The sequence below is a fragment of the Puccinia triticina genome, chromosome 11A, assembly GCF_026914185.1.
Source record: "Puccinia triticina chromosome 11A, complete sequence".
Classification (NCBI taxonomy): Eukaryota; Fungi; Basidiomycota; class Pucciniomycetes; order Pucciniales; family Pucciniaceae; genus Puccinia; species Puccinia triticina.
The window spans coordinates 1,513,255-1,533,326 of NC_070568.1; the positions used below are offsets into that span (position 1 = coordinate 1,513,255).

The 20,072-nt window shown below is 44.3% G+C and overlaps 1 protein-coding gene across 1 annotated transcript; it reads right to left on the bottom strand.

Annotated features, from left to right (window-relative positions):
• Positions 1-79: 79 nt before the first annotated feature.
• PtA15_11A185 (uncharacterized protein) lies at positions 80-19,985 on the bottom strand (the record flags this gene model as incomplete). Its single annotated transcript, XM_053161067.1, has 4 exons — positions 80-103; positions 175-255; positions 19,259-19,582; positions 19,650-19,985. The coding sequence occupies 4 exons, from the start codon at positions 19,983-19,985 to the stop codon at positions 80-82; spliced, it is 765 nt and encodes a 254-aa protein (XP_053025051.1).
• Between the last annotated feature and the right edge of the window lie 87 nt (positions 19,986-20,072).

Sequence of the window (20,072 nt, forward strand, 5' to 3'; positions counted from 1 at the left end):
ATGCTTCTTTGCACTCAATATGATTTGGTTTTTATCGGATCTCGTGGACAATGTGATGGTCGGGGTGGAGATCCGGGCGCTATCTGGACTCTGTGGGAAAGGCCTTCAAATCTATCCGCATCACGCAAGTCGAAAAACTTCGAGGAGCTGGCGCACGACTGTTGGGCTACTAACCTTGGTCTTTCTTTCTTTGCCTCGATGGGTGTAGTCTTCCGGTTGGATTCGGCACTTGACCTTGGGTGCGACTGCCGCCGCCTATGTAGCATCCTCGCCGGGCCGGGGGAAGAGGGTAACTAGTAGCCCCCGCCGGGGCACTTTCCCGTCACATCTCCCTCGCAGCAAGTGCCAAGACCCAAAAAGTCTAGATTTTTGCAATTGGAGAGGACTTCCCGTCGAATGAAGTCCCTCCCCCGCCAGGTTTGCCGGAGGGACTTGCGCCCTATCAGCAATTCTCTCTTGACAATATTTTGAGTTGTGGTGGTGCTCAACTTTGGGTGCCCAGAACTCAACCTAGATGATTTGCTACCAATTCAAAAATTTGATGCATAATAGGCCTACATCTGTCTTTCTTCTGATCAAATTTGGGACCATTACCTCCTTGTCTTCATGCTAATTTTATTTTTTGAAAACTTTGCAAAACATGATTTCCCAGGTTCGGAGCGGATCACAAAACAACCAAGCCCGTGCTCAATTGCCAGATGTGATACAACGTGATATGAGTACGTGCAGCCTTCTTTTTTTCAGTTTCTCTCTGCCTCAATCAGTGCTCAGGACGGGTGAGGCTTTGGTGCTATGTAAAACATGTGTCAGTGCCTATTGATCCTTGTGGTATGCTGGGATATGACAAATATTTTACTTTGATTCCAAATTTTCCAAATTTTTTTGTGATTTTTTTTGAGTAGAGGTTTACATGATTTGAAAAATATGAAAATTAGGGGAATGCGGAAGCACTTGAGGAAAAATGGGTCTCAAGATTGTAGGGTGAGAATTGTGTGAGTGATGACAAATATAACAAAATCTGGGGAAATATATCTGAAAGTCTCATGCAAGAATTCCTGATAGGGCATAAGGCCCTCCAGCAAAGCCTCAGGCAGAACTTATTTAATTTTGAATTCCTGTGCAATCTGGGACCCCCACCAATGTTGGTTTAGACCCAAAAAGTCTAGTTTTTTGCGGGGAAATCTAGCATTTTGGGCTCTGGATCACTTCTGGGAGGCCCACAGATCTCAACAGGAAGTCATCCAATCTGGGAACTCAGATTTTTCAGGGGAATCTTGGCTTAATCTTTTTACCAGATTGACCGGAAGTCATCCAATCTAACTTTAGTTTTGGGGCTCTGGATCACTTCTGGGAAGCACTCATGTCTTGACACAAAGTTACCCACTGGAAGAATTCCCGTTGCAATCTGGGAGACCTGTCCTGTCCAATGTCTGGTCTATTTTCAGTCATCAAGGGCAGCTCAAAGCGGGCCAAGGGCCAGGGGTCAGCCAATTAACCCAGTGGGGGAAAGCGGTACTCAGGTACCACACCACTTTTTCCAAAAAAAACAGGCAGCTGGCACCGCCTGGCGGGTGCCGTGTACCGCCAAACAGGTACTGGTTGTCATTCTCTGCTTCTGGGAGGCCCACAGATTTCCAAGGGAAGATTTCCCGTTGGCATTGAGAGAGCTCTATATGCCCTGCTAAATCCTAAATTAAGACAGCTACCAAATACACAACTGTTGTGCATGAGAGCAATGGAGGACTTCAGGTCACAATCTGGAAGGCTCCCAGAGTCCCAAAGCCTAGATTTCCCTGTGAAATTTTGCACAGATCTAGGTCTGGAAGGGGTTCCCAGAGTGACGGGAATTCATCCAATGGAGGACTTCCCATCAATCTGGAAAGTCAGATCTGAGCCGCCAGATTTAATTTTGTAGGGAAATCTAGGTCCCTGAAGATCCCCAAAGTGATCCAGAGTTCCAAAGTTCAGATTTCCCTGCAAAATCTGAAACACCAGATTTATTCAAAATTGACAGGAAGTCTTCCAATGATTCCCAGGCTTAGGAAAACACATTTTTTTTGCCAAAAATTAAGAATTGGGGTGTGCAAATTGAAATCTGGGACGGATGCAGATACAAAGGGAAGTCATCCACTAGGACATCCTGTTTGCATTTGGAGACCTCTGTATGCCCTTGTAGATCCTAAATTAACACACCCATCAAAATTACAACCAGCACAAATGACAACAGTGAAACAATCCAATACAATAACAGTAATGGTCAATAAGGTGTACTGCATTGTTTTTGTGAATAGATAGAAATTCAAGACCATGTATCATAATGAAAAAATACAAGACCATGTATTGTATAGGGTTGACGGCGCCACCCCTAGGTGCGCGCCAATGTGCGGGCGCCTCGCACCCGCGCACCGGGCGCGCACATTTGGGCAAAAATGAGGGGTGTGCGCGCATCCCACATCTGCATGAGATCGGGGGGCCCGAGAAGCATTCTTGAACTATTTTCGCGGTTTCCTCGGGGTGACCCGCGGGGATATCTCCACGGGTGAGGTCGGGACCTGCCAGCTGCGGCGGTTTCTGTGGGGGACCCCGCGGGTATACCCTACCCAGGAAGAAAAATAAACTCCACAGTTCCAAAATACCAAATAAAATCATTGATATGCATAAAGTCCTGCCCTCTCAGCCTCGCCTGGGCGCGCCGCCCTTGCGCCAGCCAAAGGCGCGCCCCTTGAGGGGGTCTTCTAGGCGCCCATTGGCGCTAGGGATGGCCATGGGTACCCGGCACCCGTTGGAGGGTACCCGTTTACGTGCCTAGTACCCGCTGGCGGGTGCGGGTGTCTAGTTTTGTAGAGAAAAAGAGGGCGGGTACCCACCCGGGTACCCGCCCAGCACATTTACAGCCATTCCGAAAAAGCTTGGCTTTGTTGGAAGGAATTTCCACCCAAACTTGTCTTGGATTTGTCAATAATCACTGGCAAGGTTGGAGATATGTATATTCATGCCCACCTCATTCTTATATGCATGGGTGCATATGCAGCAGCCAGATGCCCTCAATCATCTCCTTCCTTTCATTTTTTCCTAATTCTGAGTTCAGAATCAAGCAATTTGGCTGATTTTACCCTGGATGGCATACTGATCCTGTTCGCGAGGTTGGATGGTGCTGGTCCCAGCGGCCGGCGTGTTTTTTTTACGCTACCGAACGGCTTGATTGGTGGGATCCTGCAAGCAACTGCACTCGCAGGTCTGGATATCATGTGTCCAACCTTGATGTTGGATGCACATACATTGGCAAATCCAGAAGGAATTTCCACTGTAAATTCCTTCCAAAGAAGCCAAGCTTTTTTGGAATGGCTGTGGATTTCCAGGGCATCAAATGCGCCGCAGTTGTACTGTTGGATTACACGTAATCCAACAGTACAACTGTGGTGCTCCAAAGCAGGGTACCCGCCCCGGGTCTGATATTCTTTGATAGTTCTGGCGCCGCCAACCAGTTCCCTCAATCCTCGTCGCGGTCATCTGATACAGTTCGTCATGGCACCCAAACACAAGAAGCGCCAAAAATCATCACCATCATCTGTGTCTGGGTCATCTGACCACATTTCTCCAGCCAAATCAAAAGTTTCTCGTCAAATAGAGGCACCCCCTCAGCAACATTTCTCTCACTCAAGGAATGGCAGTAGCATTCTATTCAAAAAACGGTAAAATACCGCGTGGGATGTTGCGTAAATGGAAGGTAGATAAGAAGGGAGAGGAAAGACAAAAGGTTAAGGGGAAAAGTGGGAAGAATAAATATGTTTATGAAGTAGATAGCTTGTAATTAATACTGAGCCAAGATTTTTCTGAGGAAACAAGCGGACAACAGTGGGTAAGGATGATCATTGGTACCCGTTTGGGGGTGCAGGAAGGAGCCAATATTTTGTGTTTTGTCCTGTCCATTTGCGTGCAAACAGACAGGAAAGAGCCAATGTTTTTTCCTGTCCGTTTGGGTGCAAACGGACAGGACAGAGCCAATGTTTTGTCCTGTCTGTTTGCGTGCAAACGGAAAGGACGGAGCCGATGTTTTGTCCTGTCCGTTTGCGTGCAAACGGACAGAGGTCCTGTGACACTGTTTCAGACTTGTCACAGGTCCGTTGTTTGCATACATATCTGATCACACTCACCACCTCAGATCCTTCTGGTACCGCTGGTACCGGCGGTAAGTACTGCCGGCACCAGCTGGGCAGTTCCGGGTGTGGTGCCGGGTGCCCATTTTGGCCCAAAAAACACACGGTACCCTGGTACCGCTAGTGGTACCCGGGTGCCGATGATCATCCTTAACAGTGGGTACCCGCCACCTGCATGCACTTGGCACCTGGGTACCCGCTGTGGTAAGCCAATCCTGATCTACCCAGAAAACCAGCAACCATCAATCAAAAGTCTGTCACACCTCAAGACTGAATCCCATACCTCTGGCCCCCTTGTCAGCAATTCCCAATGCCCTCAACATCCCCATATAGTCTGGATAATATTATTTTCTCTTCCCACACTCCCCCTCTCTTGGATAAACCCTCTCCCTAGTCCCAAACATCTACCCAGATCACATGTTATCCCCTTCTTCTAGTGTTTCCTTAGGACCATGTGCTCAAAGATGTATAAGCACCCTTGAAACCCTTCACCCTCCAAACCCAGCATGATACACATTATACTAGACATAGCCCCAAACCCCACCTAGATTATTACTTCCTGAAACACTTCCTGAAACACCTGACTCCTCCTATCTTAGATCCCTAGAGTATTACTTCCTGAAACACTTCCTGAAACAACTAACTCCTCCTATCTTAGATCATAGAATATTCTACCCCTGTTATGTCTCACATATCCCTTCCTCCAACTAGGAAGATTGAACCATAGCCCCCAGAAGATGGCATCATCCCCACCCACTATTACACCATCATGTGACTCCTTGACCCACTACTCTGACCACATGGCTGTTTCATGCTATAGAAGTAGAATGTTCTATGCTTCCCTTCAGGTTATCCTTGTTTCCTCATGGCTCCTCTTTCTTGTGTATATAAACTGGGTTGTTTTCCTCTTCATTCGTTCCCCATCAGATCCTGTCCCAGCAATCCAGATCACTGGTCACCATTCACTAGCCTAGCTTATGTCATTAAATCAGAGTGGAAAAGCTTGATAAGTCTATGCCAAATATATCAGGTTGGACAGACTTTATATTATTCTTGACTCCTACTATTAGATTAGTATACCCATTAAAGTAAAACCCTACAGACATACCTCAAGAATCTCCATAGCCACATCTTTCCTTAAGAGTCCATACTCTTATATTCTTTTTCTTGTTCCCAGAGAGGCAGCCCATTAAAGCACCATTTCCTCTCCAGCTCTATTCATCCCAAGAGTAGTTCCACACCGCCTTGGCGGGTGCGGGTGCGGGTATCTGACATGAGTGAAATTCCAGGGTAGTACCCGCACCCGTGGCAGGTACCCAGGTGCGAGTGGCCATCCCTAATTGGTGCGCACTTTCTCAAATGTGGCGCCGTCAACCCTAGTATTGTATCAGCAAACTGATAAAGTACAGATCCCATCAATACACCAAGTATTTGAAATTTTGACTGTATTGGCAACTCAATCCACATGAATCAGATTGTATTTATCACCCAATCTGCTGTATTGCTCACCCAATCTGCTGTATTGCTCACCCAATATGCTGTATTGAATTGCATTGGTGACCCAATCCAATACCTATTACCAATAGATGTGGATTGGACTTAAAGCCAATCCAATATGTTTACCAGATCATTTTTACCATTGATGACAGTAATGAAGTCCAGGCTTAGAGAAAAATATTATTTTTCACCAAAATTAAGAATTAGCCGGTATAAATTCTGTTAGAGTAGCATATGCACTTGTGTAAAAGTTGAACTATGTATCTATGTGTTTACAAGGTGAAGGGATTTCAATTGAAGACCGCCGCACAAAGAAAGTACAAAGATGAGCCTTTGGGCTCAAGAAGGGACAGTGAGGGGATGAGAGCTCACTGGATTGGCTCGGATTGGAGGCGCGGATAATGAAGAAGAAGAACCAATGAGGTTTTGATTTCTGTGTCTAGGCTGAGTTGATATAGACTATGTACACAGGATCAAGTTGTGGTAGAGAGCAAATTGAATAAGAAAGCAAAGTGAATAGAATGAGATGGAACCAGATGGAACCAGATGGAACTCAGGGAGAGATCAGGTGACATGCAGGAAATCACAAGCAGAGCACGCACACGTACACCACAGGAGCAGGTCAACATTCTGTTGACACTCTGCCTTCGCGTCCCCCAAACGTTGCTTTCCTCCGCAGGGGGCAACGTTCTGACGCGGTCAGAAATTACCACGAAAGGATTGGTTGGCGTGGTTTTGGTTGTCACAACCGCATCCCAGCAAAGAGGGGCGGGCGCGCCTACGTTGTTGGACCAACAAGGGTTCTGCACCTTTGTTTGCCAATCACTCCGGCAATGTTAAGTTGACACATTTCCCTCCGCGCTATAGAAGCGCGCTGAGGGATCAAGCCCACAATGTTGGCAACAGCTCAATCCTGTAAGTGCAGAGAGACAAAAGGAACTCCCGCAGGCTTGAACCCACAGCCCATTCTTCCCTAGCTTAACTAAGCCTCACAAACGGAGGGTCTGGGGGACCCCGCCCGGAGGGCTCTCCGCAGGAGAGGCTTACGCCCAATGTCTGAAGTCTGGCAGGGAAAGGAAGGATATTCAACCCCAAAATCACTAAATAATTATTTAAAAATCAGCAAAATATGTACAAAAAAAAACCTGAATAGACAGTTTCATTGGCAGTGCTGATGCGCACCCTCACCCAAAATTTTGAGCAAAAAGCTCTCAAACTGATTGAAGGAATCCGTTTTGAAGGTCAAAGGAATCCTGAAGGATAGTACATTGCTCTGAAGATCCATTTTTGGATTTTTGGATAATATGCACAATTGAATTTCCTATCTGCAACAAAATGCAACACTACATGTGTAGGATCTGTAGCTTTGCGGATCCAGGATCCACCAGGCATGATGGTTGTGCATCCTTAGTTTACATTTCTTCATGTTTTTTTATTTTTAAAACATTAGTACAGTGCAAATGGTTTGGATTGAGGAGACAAGACCAGTGCCAAATGAAAGCTGAGGTCCAGAAGTATCTTTTGGCTCTGGGGCAGGTCCACAGGACCTGAGGGGGAGGCTGGCTGAGGGTTAATATTTTCCCTCCAGCCATTTGTGATTTCTTTCCCAGCCAAAATTTCAACATTACGCGCAAGTCCCTCCCTGCGGGAGGGGCCGCTTTGCAGCCATCCACAGCAAGCCTCCCACCAGGGGGGACTTGTGTTAAGTTAGGCTTCCTTCCGAGGAGTTTCTTGCCAGTTACACTACACAACACTGGCTATACCAATCATGTGAAATTGCACAATTAATAGCTAAGCAAACCAGTTTGCTTCCACTGTTCCACAAAAAAAAACATCGAAGGTAAAAAGAAGAAAGAAGAAAAAAAAAATCAAAATCAAATTGTCTTCTCAAATGCTCACTTGGCAAAGCATCTTTGCAGGTGGGCGCAGGAAAGCAAAAAAAAAAAAAAATTTCTGCAACCTGAGCATCCAGAACTGGTTGGTCAGACCATCCTGTTCCAGCAACGCTCAAGTTGAGGGACCTTGCTGTCATGGAGAAGTTTTGGTTAATGAAAGCATCTTTTTGACGTTTTGTCAAGCGGTCCCAGGGACCCTGGCATCCTATCAATAAGTGGATCCTCAAAACGTTGTTTGGGCGCTTGGGCAGGCTGTCCTTGCAACCCAAGTTTCCTATTGACCGCATGGCTTCAGAAAATGTCCTCCGGACGCCGGTGAAAGCGTCAGGATAACCCAGGTATCCCAAGAACAGCTGGTTTGAGGCCATCATCCTCTCAACACCAAATATTCCGTCAAAGGGGCTTTGACGTCCCAGAAACCCCAGATCCCACAACCATCGTGGTTGATGAGGACGTCAGTGAATACATTCCGTCTAAAATCTGTCCTGCGGCCATCAAGACAACCACAACGTCCCCCGGCGGTCCTAGTGGTTGCCAGGACGCGTGATTCCTGCGACTGTTTGGGCAACGTCCCGACTTCTCTTGATTGCTCCTGTGGTCACACACGAGAGAAGTCAAACACAATGGAAAACTAATCAGGCAAGTACAGGCAGGGATTGATGTCACAAGACTTAGACAAGTTAATATGACCACAAAAAATAAGACAACACAGGTGGAGACAGGCATAAGGTGTGAAGATGACAACCAAGGACTTCTGGGGAGGAAGAGAGGCAGAGGGAAGAAAATAGAAATCCAACACAAGGACATGTACATTGCTTATCTAATCAATTTGGTGATGGGGACAAAACCTAAATTTAATCCTACCACTACTGGGCACTTGCAGTTCTGGCTCTCTTGTGGCTGGGGTCCTCTCGCATTCCTCACCAAGGTTGGGTATCTGGGATCAATGTGCAGAGAGCTTACTGCCATCAGATCTATATTGTGCAGGTTAGTAGTTCATGTCTTAGCAATGTACCAAGATTGGAAATCCTGGGATTGATTTGCCCAGAGCTTACCACCATTGGATCTGTATTTTATGCATTTCTGATTTCATTTTTGAAGACCACAACCCTTTAATTTGTCGCATGTATATATAAAATAGTCCTCTGTTCATATAAATTGTGGTGTTCACACTGGTGAAAAAGTCCCAGGATCATGGATGCCTCAAGAAGGCGGACTTCAAAATGTGGAGGTTGGAGCAGTATATTCAAGGTTCTATCACAAGTTCCAGTTTTGGGCCAATTTGTAAGGTCTGCCGCAGGCAGATTTCAGTATTTAAGGGTTTTTCCAATTGATAGTCAAGGTTTCCAGCTCCAAGGATGCTCCACTCCAACATTGTTTCTTTTTTCTAACAGTTCTTTTCTTTCTTGTTTGTGTTGTCATGAGGTCTGTGCGCTTGTCACATGCAAGGAGAGGATGAAACCTGCTGTGACATCTTCCGCCAGGAGTCCAAGTGTGATTCTGCACTTGAAGAATGGATTGGCATGGTGAATTTCTGATCCACAGCATAACCATCAAATTTTTGATTGATCTTCACTGTTTTGAGTATTGCAGAGTCCCCTCCCCCATTTTTTCTTCATTCCTGGACATCAAAAAACCATCCAAACCACCACTGGGCTTCCAAACTTGGCCTATCTTGTGTAATCCACCCAACCCAAGCTATCCTTTGCATTCCCTTTTGTGGATCATCCAGACCAACACAGAGGGCAGCCTAAGCAGCACTTTCTTCTGCTCTCCTGAATGCCTCCGCCTAGGAAGGATGGAGTCCATAATATATATTAAATCCTCACTTTTCTTAATGCCCTTCCATCTAGATCTACTTCCATCTCTGAGTTCAACTAAAGTAACCCTAAATCAAGGAATTTCCATCTTATAAATCTGTACTCATTTTACTCAGGGATAATATGCACTCATCTGATTGCTGAATCACCAATATAAGAGGTGAGATTTATTCTTTTATCAGATCATCAACCAAGTAATTTAGATACATAGAGAAGGCAAGCAAAGTGGGCTAGAATTCTCAGACCCTTTTTGTTGTGTGATAATGAAGTGTGATAAAAAAAAAATCATGAAATGTTGAACTTTTCACCAAAATGAATGAGGTTTCACACAGCTTTTTGATTTCAGAAAACTTTCTGCTTGCATGTACCATTTTGAATGGGGCATAAGTTCTATCTATAAACAAAAATTTAAGAGTTCAAAAAAAGAAAAGAAAATATAGCTATTTTAACCAAACTACAAATGAAAAAGCAACAATCATCTTGGAATAGGCGGATGGATTTGATTGAGTTAATTCACAGGTATTGTAATTCACAGGTCTAAAATAAAGTTAGAGATCAAGCTATTCTTTTTTATGAGTAATTAATGAGTTCAAATTCAAGGAACAGGATAGCAAAGAAGAAAATTTTTCAGTTGAGGATAATGGGCTTGCTTCCAAATTGTCCTTAGAATATGATTATCAGAACATCAATTTCATAGATCAATGTTTGATTTGCATGCTGAGCGTTTCAATTGAGTTGAAAAAATTTTTGTTGAAGAAAGTCTTGGTGTGTTTAATTGATTTCTGTTTCTCTCTCAGACTATCTATGAATTCTTTTCTGAATTTTTCCATCCACATTTCTAACAAATTCCAAACAGGTGCTTTGAGGTTTCTCCAATTTCCCCCTCCAATCACCTGATTTTGAATCCTGTTCCATTTGTTGGTAAGGATAGTGCTGCTGGACATGCATTCTGTGTTGGCTGGGAAAGCAAGTTCTTCATAGATGTTGAATGCTTTGTCTAATTCTGAACCAATATTACATTCCTCTTGTGAGCTTGGAACAATAGTGCTGATCATTTCAACAAAGAATAAGTATGTGTAAACTGTCTTTGACATATCATTATCAGGAGATTTGGATTCTCTCATATCAAGAAGTTCTAACTTCCTCATTATCTCTTGTGCTTTTTCTTTATTGAAATTTGGCTGCTTCAACCAATGTGCTAACCAATTCTTTCTATTCAACCAAAGTATTTCTTGAGATCTGTAAAAAAGTTTTGGGAAAGTTTCTTCATCCTCAACTTTTTGCGCAGGATTTCCGTTTTGGGGTAATAAGGTAGAATGTGTGCATCCAACGCCACCAACAACATGATGATAGTCAATGAATTGACCCTCTGTCATTAGTAATTTTCCTTGTCCTGAAACCCCCTCATCTGAGAGTATCTTAATCAAACTGATAATTTCTTCACACATGAACAGTTTCTGTGAAGCTGATTTGTGAACAGTAAATATTTGAGTGTTAATACTCAACATTTCTTGCATTAACTTGTTTTTTGGACCCATATATTTGTCACTGCTAATGTTTGGAATGAAGCCTATGGAATTGACATCTTTTCTTGAAGGATTGGATTGGGACATGGCACTAAAATGCCCAAATGAATTCAGAGGAAAAGGGATCTGATTTCTCATTGAACGGTATAATTTGTAAGGCCTAGCTTCAAGCTGAAAAGGAACAATTGAAGCACCAGAAAAAGAAAATTTTGGATGTGGAATGGTAGGCACAATTTTATCAGAGCTTTTCCGCTTGATATTGGTATTTGGGGTTTGAATAGGTAGTAATTTCCCTCTCCGTGATGTATGGCTAATAGGAGGCTTTTGCAGGTTGAAGATTATTTACTTTGGTTTGATGGGGGAACTCTTGATTCTACCAGGTGAGATCAGTTGATCCACTATGTCTATCACGGGGGGTTCCACATTCAGATCAAAATTGAGGACATCAAATCTTTGAGAATTTGTAGAAGGGATTTGTGATTGGGAGTCAAGAGGTGCTGTTCTGTAAAGACTGCATTGCTTGTGACTTCCTGGGGTTTTTTGATCCACTTCGGGAGTTTTTTGGTTGGATGCAAAGTCCTGCAAAAAGTCTATGGTTGCATAGCAGATGTTGGCAATCAGAAAGAAGCCTGCCAAAAGCCAAAAAATGCTAATTGGCATCCTACTGCTTGTGCCTCCAAAAATTTGGTGTGGTAGGGAGGTTCTATGGCATGAGTGAAATGATTCTCAGATTTGTTTTTTTGATAAACTTGTGAAGTTGAACCAGCAGGTTAGGAGTTGTAACATCCAAAAGGAAAGCAGTTTCAAGTTTCAACTTGGAAACTAGTTTTTCAGGTTGATACAGGAGATTGTACACATGTTTTTATGAACTTGGGATTTGTTATCAGGGTTGTATTTCCTGCTAATTTCAAACCTGTTTCAAAAGCCTTCCCCAGATTGGATTCAATTTTTCAACAACCTGCCCCAGATTGGATTCACTGTTAATGTCAGCCTGTATGTCACTAACCATGTAACATGAGATTATGACTAGCAAGTTGATAGTATCTAGAAAGTGCCAAGGATGGCCAATAGGATTTTGATAAGAACTGTAAAATGTTTCACACAACCATTGGATGACTTCCCCTCAAGATCTGTGGGCCTCCCAGAAGGTTCTAGAGCACAAAAAGCTAGATTTCCCTGTAAAAATCTAGACTTTTTGCCTCTAAACCAACATCTGCAGGCATCCCAGATTTCATGGGAACTCGTGACTTAGAGTTGATACAACACAATTTTATCACATTTGAAATCCTACATGTTCTTTTTCACAATAAAGCAAAGGAGATATTGTGAAGTACTAATGTATCTATGTTGTTGAGGGTAACAGAGGTGACACATAACCAAGTGAGAGATATGTCAGTGATATGGGCAAGGACCAAGTCCAATCATACATTTCAGGAAAGCATAATGATCATTCAGTGAGGAATTATCACAGTGAGGGGAACAACTACACTATATACATGTACAATATAGGCTAAGTTGTGGGTGCATAGATTAAAAGCATACTACCAACACTGGGTCGCTACGCTATTTCAGCGCTACGCGTTAGCGTAGCGGCAAAAAGCGCCCATCTATTTTGCATAGCGTTAGCGCGCTGTTAGCGCCGCTATGCTGCGCTAATTTTCAGCGGCGCTAACAGCGCGCCAATTCTTTGTTAGCGTTAGCGCGCCGCTACAGTCGCTACGCTACGCTGCGCTGCGCTACAGCGCTTTTAGCGGAAAAAAATCCCTTTTTTCCCGCTGAAGGCGCTGTAGCGCAGCGTAGCGCGCGCTCTTTTGCGCTCTGCATGTGTAGCGTTAGCGCAATTGCGCGCATCTGCGCTAACGCTACGCTATCAGCTAAAATAGCTGCGCACCGCGTGCGCGTAGCGTTAGCGCATATCCGTGCAATTGCGCTAACGCTACGCTAAAAAATAGCGCATTTTTGCTGCGCTACGCTACGCTAACCGCTATGGTTAGCGTGGCGACCCAGTGTTGATACTACGTAGGGAAATACTAATACACTATCTCAACACCATGGGACAAAATGTTGGAACTGGGCTGAGAAAATAGATAAAGAAGAAAAGGGAAATGGCAATGGTGCTGGGAAAATGGCCACAGATGTGTGGGAAGAAAAAGAAACAGGAAACAGGCAATAAAACCGGTGGACTCGAAGTACACCAGATAATAAAAAATGCTGTAATGACAATCTGGGTTGAGCCACAGTAATGCCAATTCACACAACCACTCGTGAATTCCCCTGTATTTTAAAGCTTGCTACCTCTCAAGAGTTACCTACAAGTAGAAAAGGGTGGATCATTCAAGGCCCAGAAAGCAGGACGCTGGCAAACTTCTGCTGAAGAAGCTCATGTAACGCATAGCAACATCAATTTTGTTTCAAAAATGATGCTCATGAAAATTTGCAATTTGGTAGCAATTTTAGAATTTTTTTTGAGCTGACATACTCATGTAGTTTCTCAGAGTTGGTAACAAAATTGCTTCAGGTCAGCGAAGAATGTACTTAGCAGGCTAAAAAAAAGTTGCAAAAAACTTCAAATGTCTGAAAATCAAACAGTGTTGAAGATTATCTGTGTGAAAATAATTGCTTATATGATATTAAAAATGGGTTTGCAAGCACAAAACTCAATTTTCCCCAAAGCAAAAGTGCATTTTGGCCCAGATTTTCATGAGGGGTTCAATAGAGGCTTGCCAGGGTCCTCAGAACACCCCCCCCCCAGAATCATTATTGAATCCATGAATACTTGCTTGTAAATCTTTCCAGCTGTATAAAAGAATTCAGGTATGTGAGCTGGGCCGGGTCATAATCCCCCATTTGTGCGTTGACGTCATCGTTAGACACTATGTCCGAGTGGTTAAGGAGCCGCCCTGCTAAGGCGGTAGGTTTACCTGCGCGAGTTCGAATCTCGTTGGTGTCGAACATCTTTTGCCTCCCGTCGGGCATCCCCACTCGTCATGTCCCTGCTGGGTGGCGATTGTCGTTTTTGCGAGGACAAACAAAGAATGCACCTTATATCCTTTTCACCATCTCCTCATGTGGATGGGCAGTTCCTTCTGGATGGAAGGAAGTTCTGCTGTGCGTCGGAGGAACGAGTGTATGGCGCTTTACCCATAGGGACTTGTGAGGTGTGCTCCGTGGAGGAGCCGTCACATTCACTCGGCCGATCGAAGCGAGCTTAACAAAGCCTCTCCGAGGAGGCGCGAAGCGTCTCCGAAGGAGAGGCTTACCTCCAATGTCGCACCATTGGCCCTACAGACTTGAGAATTTCTTGTAAAAAACAGCATATTTCTTTTGAAAATGATTTGAAAAGTGTAGTTTATGGTTTAAAGAAAAACTGAATAGACATACTTGTAGCCTACCATCTCACCTTTCATTCCACATTTTTTTTACCCTATTCCCCCCCCATAATTACTGCTCCAATCCACTTCTACTGAAGTGGTGTTTCAGGAATTTTCGAACTCACAAAATTTGAAATTTTCTGAGCTCTCGGATCTCCGAACGTCGGATCATGTAGCATCTCACGGGTTTTATTATACATGCATAGTATCAGATAGTATCTGTTCCCCAATAAAAAAAATTGATCGGCTTGCCGCTCTTATAGTACATAGTGCATGGGATGATCGGGGATGGTCCTTACTCGATGAAGACTTGAGACACACATTATCTGGCAACAAAAGTGTAACAAGACCTGAAAACCCACATAGAGCAAGACACCGACAAGATGATTAGACCCAAGAAGTCCCCGCCAAAATCAAGCCTGCAAAAGTCAACCGGCGGCATGACCGTTCTGAAGAAACTTCTTGGGCAGAAAGACGATGCGCTGAAGAACGAAATCGCCAGTGAGGCTAAGAAGTTTTACGATGGTCAAGATGCGAAGCCACTTCAAGTAGAGACAGTCGCAAGCCTTGCCCGAGGCAAAAGTACATTTCTTCTGGCTGGCACCGGATTTGGCAAGTCTAGGATTCCGGAGATGTATCATATGCTCCTGCCGCGCAAATCCAAGCCAGTTATAGTGGTACTTAACCCACTCGATGCCTTAGGCGACAACCAAGTCGAAGAGAAGAAGGGAAAATTTACGGCAATCAATCTCACAAAAATGACATTCAACCCAGCGGTCGCGGAAGAGATCAAGAAGGGAGTGTACAGCTTTGTGTACCTCAGCCCTGAAATTTTTCTCAACAGTAAACTATGGGACTCGGTCTATTTCAGCTCAGAGTTTCAGGAACGACTTGGCCTTGTTGTTGTTGATGAGGCTCATATGATATACATATGGGGCCTTGTTGAGAGCTCTAACTGAAGGAAGCAGTTCTCAATACTTGTCCGACATCAAGATATTGGCATCTTTCGCCCATCCTGCGGGGACCTAGCGCGGCATCTACAATGCCGAAATAACGTTCCTATCCTCCTCTTGTCTGCAACTTGCCGTCCGCTAGCCGTCAATTCGATTCTAAAAAGTCTCAAGTTGACTATTGATCTTATTAACATCATTCGAGGCGAGTTGACCCGGTCAGAAATTAGGATCGTCCGCATCAACATGAACAGCTCTTTGAAATCAAATCTGGACCTGTTGAATGCTTTCCCCGCAGAATACCAGACAGCAAACAATGATCTCGTCCCTATGTTGATTTACAGCGGCACACGAGCACGTACTCTGACTGTTTTGGAGGTATTGGACATTGCCCGTGGTACTCCTGGCAGCTGTCGCAATCCTAAAAACATGTTAGCAAGGCGGTATCACTCAACCACGGGAAATAAAGACAAGGACGATTGTGTTTCAGATTTTTCAGAAGAACGGTTTCCTATCATATCTGCTACGATGGCGCTGGGATTGGGACAGAATTGGAAGCGCGTAAGGAGTGTAATACACATGGGGAGGGGGGATCCAGCAAACATATGTCAAATGATCGGAAGGTGTGCTCGCCTTTTACCCCTTTTGCAATTTACTTTTAGAATCAATATTAATTTTTTTTGACCACAGGTGTGGGAGAGACGGCAAAGGCGGGTTGGCCATCCTTTTCGTGGAGACTAATCGCAAAGGAGGAAAGAATTGTATCGAGGATTTTTCTGATGTCCACAAGCAGTCCGACGACGACCGTATGGATGCCCTCGCTGTTACACCCGTCTGTCTTCGAGTGGCTTTGTACGGCATGGACAACGAGCATGGCTACATACCTCTTTCAAAAGAAGATCCCAATGTCGTTAAAGAAATTCGTCGATACGAATCAGCGGGTTTTCCAAAATGTCGATGCTCCAACTGCATGGTCGAGGAAGGTATCACACTCATCAAAAATTTGAAAAATCTAAACAAAAACAACTTCGATGACGCTATCATGGATGCTTCACCGTTTCCGGAAGATGGGAATGACCCAAAGAAAAAAAAAACTCGATCTGCCGGCAAAGACGTGCTTGGAGACAATGCAGAACTTGCAGCTACTTTCAAAGCTCATATGATCAGCGCGTTTACTGAATTCTATGAGAAAATAAAGCATCCCTCAGCACGATTTTCGGCTCCTGAGTTATCTCGAGATCATCATGCTCAGGCTGTAGTGCAAAATCTACCTAGTATTGAAAACACCGAAGAATTGAATGATATTATTGGCGGAGAAACTGTGACGGGACAGCTGGATCTATTGATGAATATAATTACAAACTTCAAGACTGATCCGCTGTACAATGAACACATGGAAAACCAAAGAAAAAGGAGACTGGAAGCTGAAGAACTGAAAAAACAGAAGAAACGAGAGTATGGCGCTCAATACCGGGCAAACAAACGAGCTCGACTCCTTGCCGATCGCCAAGAACAAGAAACGCTGGTTCCGGAAGGACAGGGACGATTTCAAGAACAAGAGACACAGAATCAGGGGGCGGCGGGACAACACCAAGAGCCCGACACGCAGGTTTCAGGAGAGGAGAGGCCAGATGATAATCGATTGTGTGTTGCCGGAAAGCTTCAACCGGTGCAGATGGATGATGGTACAAATCAATTTGATGCAGATGAGATACGAAAGAGGAAGAATTGGGAATATGCGGTTCGATGGCAGGCAAACAAAAAAGCTCGACTTCTTGCGGAGAAGGAAGCAATTAGGGTGGCTGCCGATCAAGAAGCCGCGGAAACCATGGCGAAAGAACCAACCGAAGCTCTTTGAATGGAGGTGCCGCAACCGAACCAGATTGTTTACTTGTTTACATTTCAAATGGGGATGTTTCTCGCTCTTCGTTTTCCGCTGTTTCATAATCAATGTGTACTACACTATGGCTAGATTCCCCAGGTCCAGTTTCCCACATAAAATGCATCTTGAAACGATTCAATTTTGAGTCTTTTCGACTGATCTCGTCCTGCAAATTCATGAGCCCTAAGTGTAGGGTATCTTTGCAATCTGGAACCACATGAGCTGAGGAATCCAGAGAAAATTGGTCAAGTATGTCATTGTTCCGTGCCATGCGCAAGAAGTTTTCAAGGGAAAGTGCGGTAATATCATTTTTGTGTGACTGGTAACATGAGTGCCTTTTTCCTTCTTCAAACTGAAAAAAAGTGATCGGAGCTAGAAATATGAATGCGAGAAAAGTCAGCCTTCTTCTATGAACACTGAAGCAACGGAATGGCTCTGACCAATGTCATATTCAATGATAATAAGTCTTGAAGCCTTGCAATTTGAGTGCCAACTCCGGAGCGATTATATAGGAATTTGAGCATATAGTTTTGGCATTCAAGATGGTAATCTTTGGAAACAAAGTGGTTCCGCCTGCCACTGGGGGAGATCAGAAGGCTGTGACGGATAAATTTACTGAGATCAGGCGGGAGTATGTGATTCAGGAGAAGAACCATGCGAGGAAGATATGATCAATAGTTGACTAGTCCGGTAAGGGCTTGTGACATTAGGCTCCAAATCTTCCACATATTCATTAACCGGCCAATGTCTCCTGCCTTCATGGCACGGTTAGCTTCTACTATAGTTGCAAAATCGTGCAGGCGAATTAAAACCGCATGTAATTTCAAAGAGTCTTCTTTCGTGACAGCTCGCCTAGCTTGCGGAGAGAAAAATTGATCGTAGCACTCCTCAACAATTGTGTTCCACTCATCAGTTGGTATCCTGTCCACTTCTTCGGTCACTGGGTCTCTTTCAGTGCGCATAATGACTCTAAAAGACGGAGTCATGATTTCAATTCAAAAGTACAACATTAATCAAGATGTCCCACTGAAACACGCACCTAAGACAATAAAATATTGTTGCCTCGTGTGCTTTTTCGATATTTTTCATCATCAAAGTAAAGTCCTTCTTTGATGCCGCCTTGTCAGATGGGATGCCGAGTGCGTGCAAATACTGCCACGTTCCCAAGTCGTTTGTTTTGCTCGGATCTCCAAAATGTGAAGTTAGGATGTTCTGTGAGATGTTCCATAAAGTGTGTGACGAGCCAAGCTGCATAGTGATATTTAATAGCGCATGATCAGCGTATGCGCTGGGTGATCTAAGAGCTCGAAGCGAGTTAATATTTTGACACGTCCCCAAGTCACCGTCCATAACTTGGAGGCGGGAGCAGAATTCTTTGGCTGTGAGACCTGATTGTTGAATTATCGATTCTAAAACTTGCCCGACTCCTTCCGCCGAATTATCAGAAGCATCCATAAGTTTAAGCATCTGGATATTGGGTGGTGAACAGTCGATCAATTCAACTGCTGGTGGATTTGAGGGGATGGCTAATTTTATGTTTGTCAGTTTGGCAATATACTGGCACATGACACGTGAGATTTGACTCTTCATTACTGATTTGAAATGTGTGTCTTCCTCGGGGGTTGGCAAAAACATACTAGGACGAATCTTCAAGTTGGGAATTTCACTAAGAGCATCATAGTAGGCTTTCAAGGTCAACTGCGAAGGGTCTAGAGACTCGAGAAGGACAGGATTGGGATTGTGGATATAACCCCATGTACCATGAAACATCATAGAGCGATGGCCCACACCATGAGTATGAACACGCTCTTCGATATCTAGGTTATCAATACAGATGCTGGGGCCAATGACAAAGTTGGATTTGATTTTCATCAAGGTGCGTATATCACGCGCTGCACCAGTTGATGAGCATGTAAGAGCTTTGAGAGCAGTTTGACGTGAAGAGGTTAAGCCAATTAGATGCAAGTAGTCATTGACAACCTCCGATACGCCTCCCGCCACAAATCGTACGCTGTTGAAGAGCTGCAAACCATTGCACCGCCGATTCTTTGCAAAAGCAACCTGTGCACAAATGGTAGCTGCAATCTTTAAAAAGCGTAAAAAAATGGCATCAGACACGGCTTGTGTGGCAAGAGTAGCCAAAAATGGTACATAACTAACTTTTTTCATCCAACAAGGCAATGTAGTACTGTTCTGGTACTGAATATCCTCCAATTCCATCAACGTGTTTTTGTCAGCGTTCACTACATTTGGATTAACGAGTGGTTGATCGTCAGGAGGGGATGATTTGGTTTGATTTGATGGTTGAAGAGTCCCCATGACTGTATCAAAGAGGAAAGGCATGTGAACTTGGGTGAGCAATTCTTCTCGGGTGCACGCAGCATCATGATCAAAAAAAGATGGTTCAACAGTTTGGCTGCTTTGAAAACATCCGCCTGGGTAGTCTCCAGTTGGGGGGTTCTCGTTATTCAAGATCTGTATGGCCTAGGGCAACCAAAGAGATATGTCATTCTAAACTAATTCTACCATAAAATCCAATTCAAGAACTCACTTTGTTCTTGATGAATTCAAGCCAGCAAGCTTCACCAGTTCTAGTCTTGATGACTTGCTCCTTAACTGTTTGAATCATTTTAAGCGTGGAAGGCCAGCCATCGCGAGTGCCCCAATAACGCCGGCAAAACGCAAGGGTATCATTATCCCCAGTCAGAAACGCCACGATGAACTTCTTTGGTGTCAAATTGTACTTTGACTTGAGGTGGTTACAACATTCCAAGGTTTTGGTTGCTAGCGTTTTTGATGGCTCGGGTTCAGGTGATAGGGATCGCTGGGATGGACACGGAGATGAATCAGTGGATGATGATTGCATGTCGATGTCATCAGTTGTCATATTGGCTGATGATCTGCTTGGTGATGATTGAGGGAGGGGTTCGAGGACTTGTGTGTTTGTGTCAATGAAAGGGGTATTTCTGTAGGT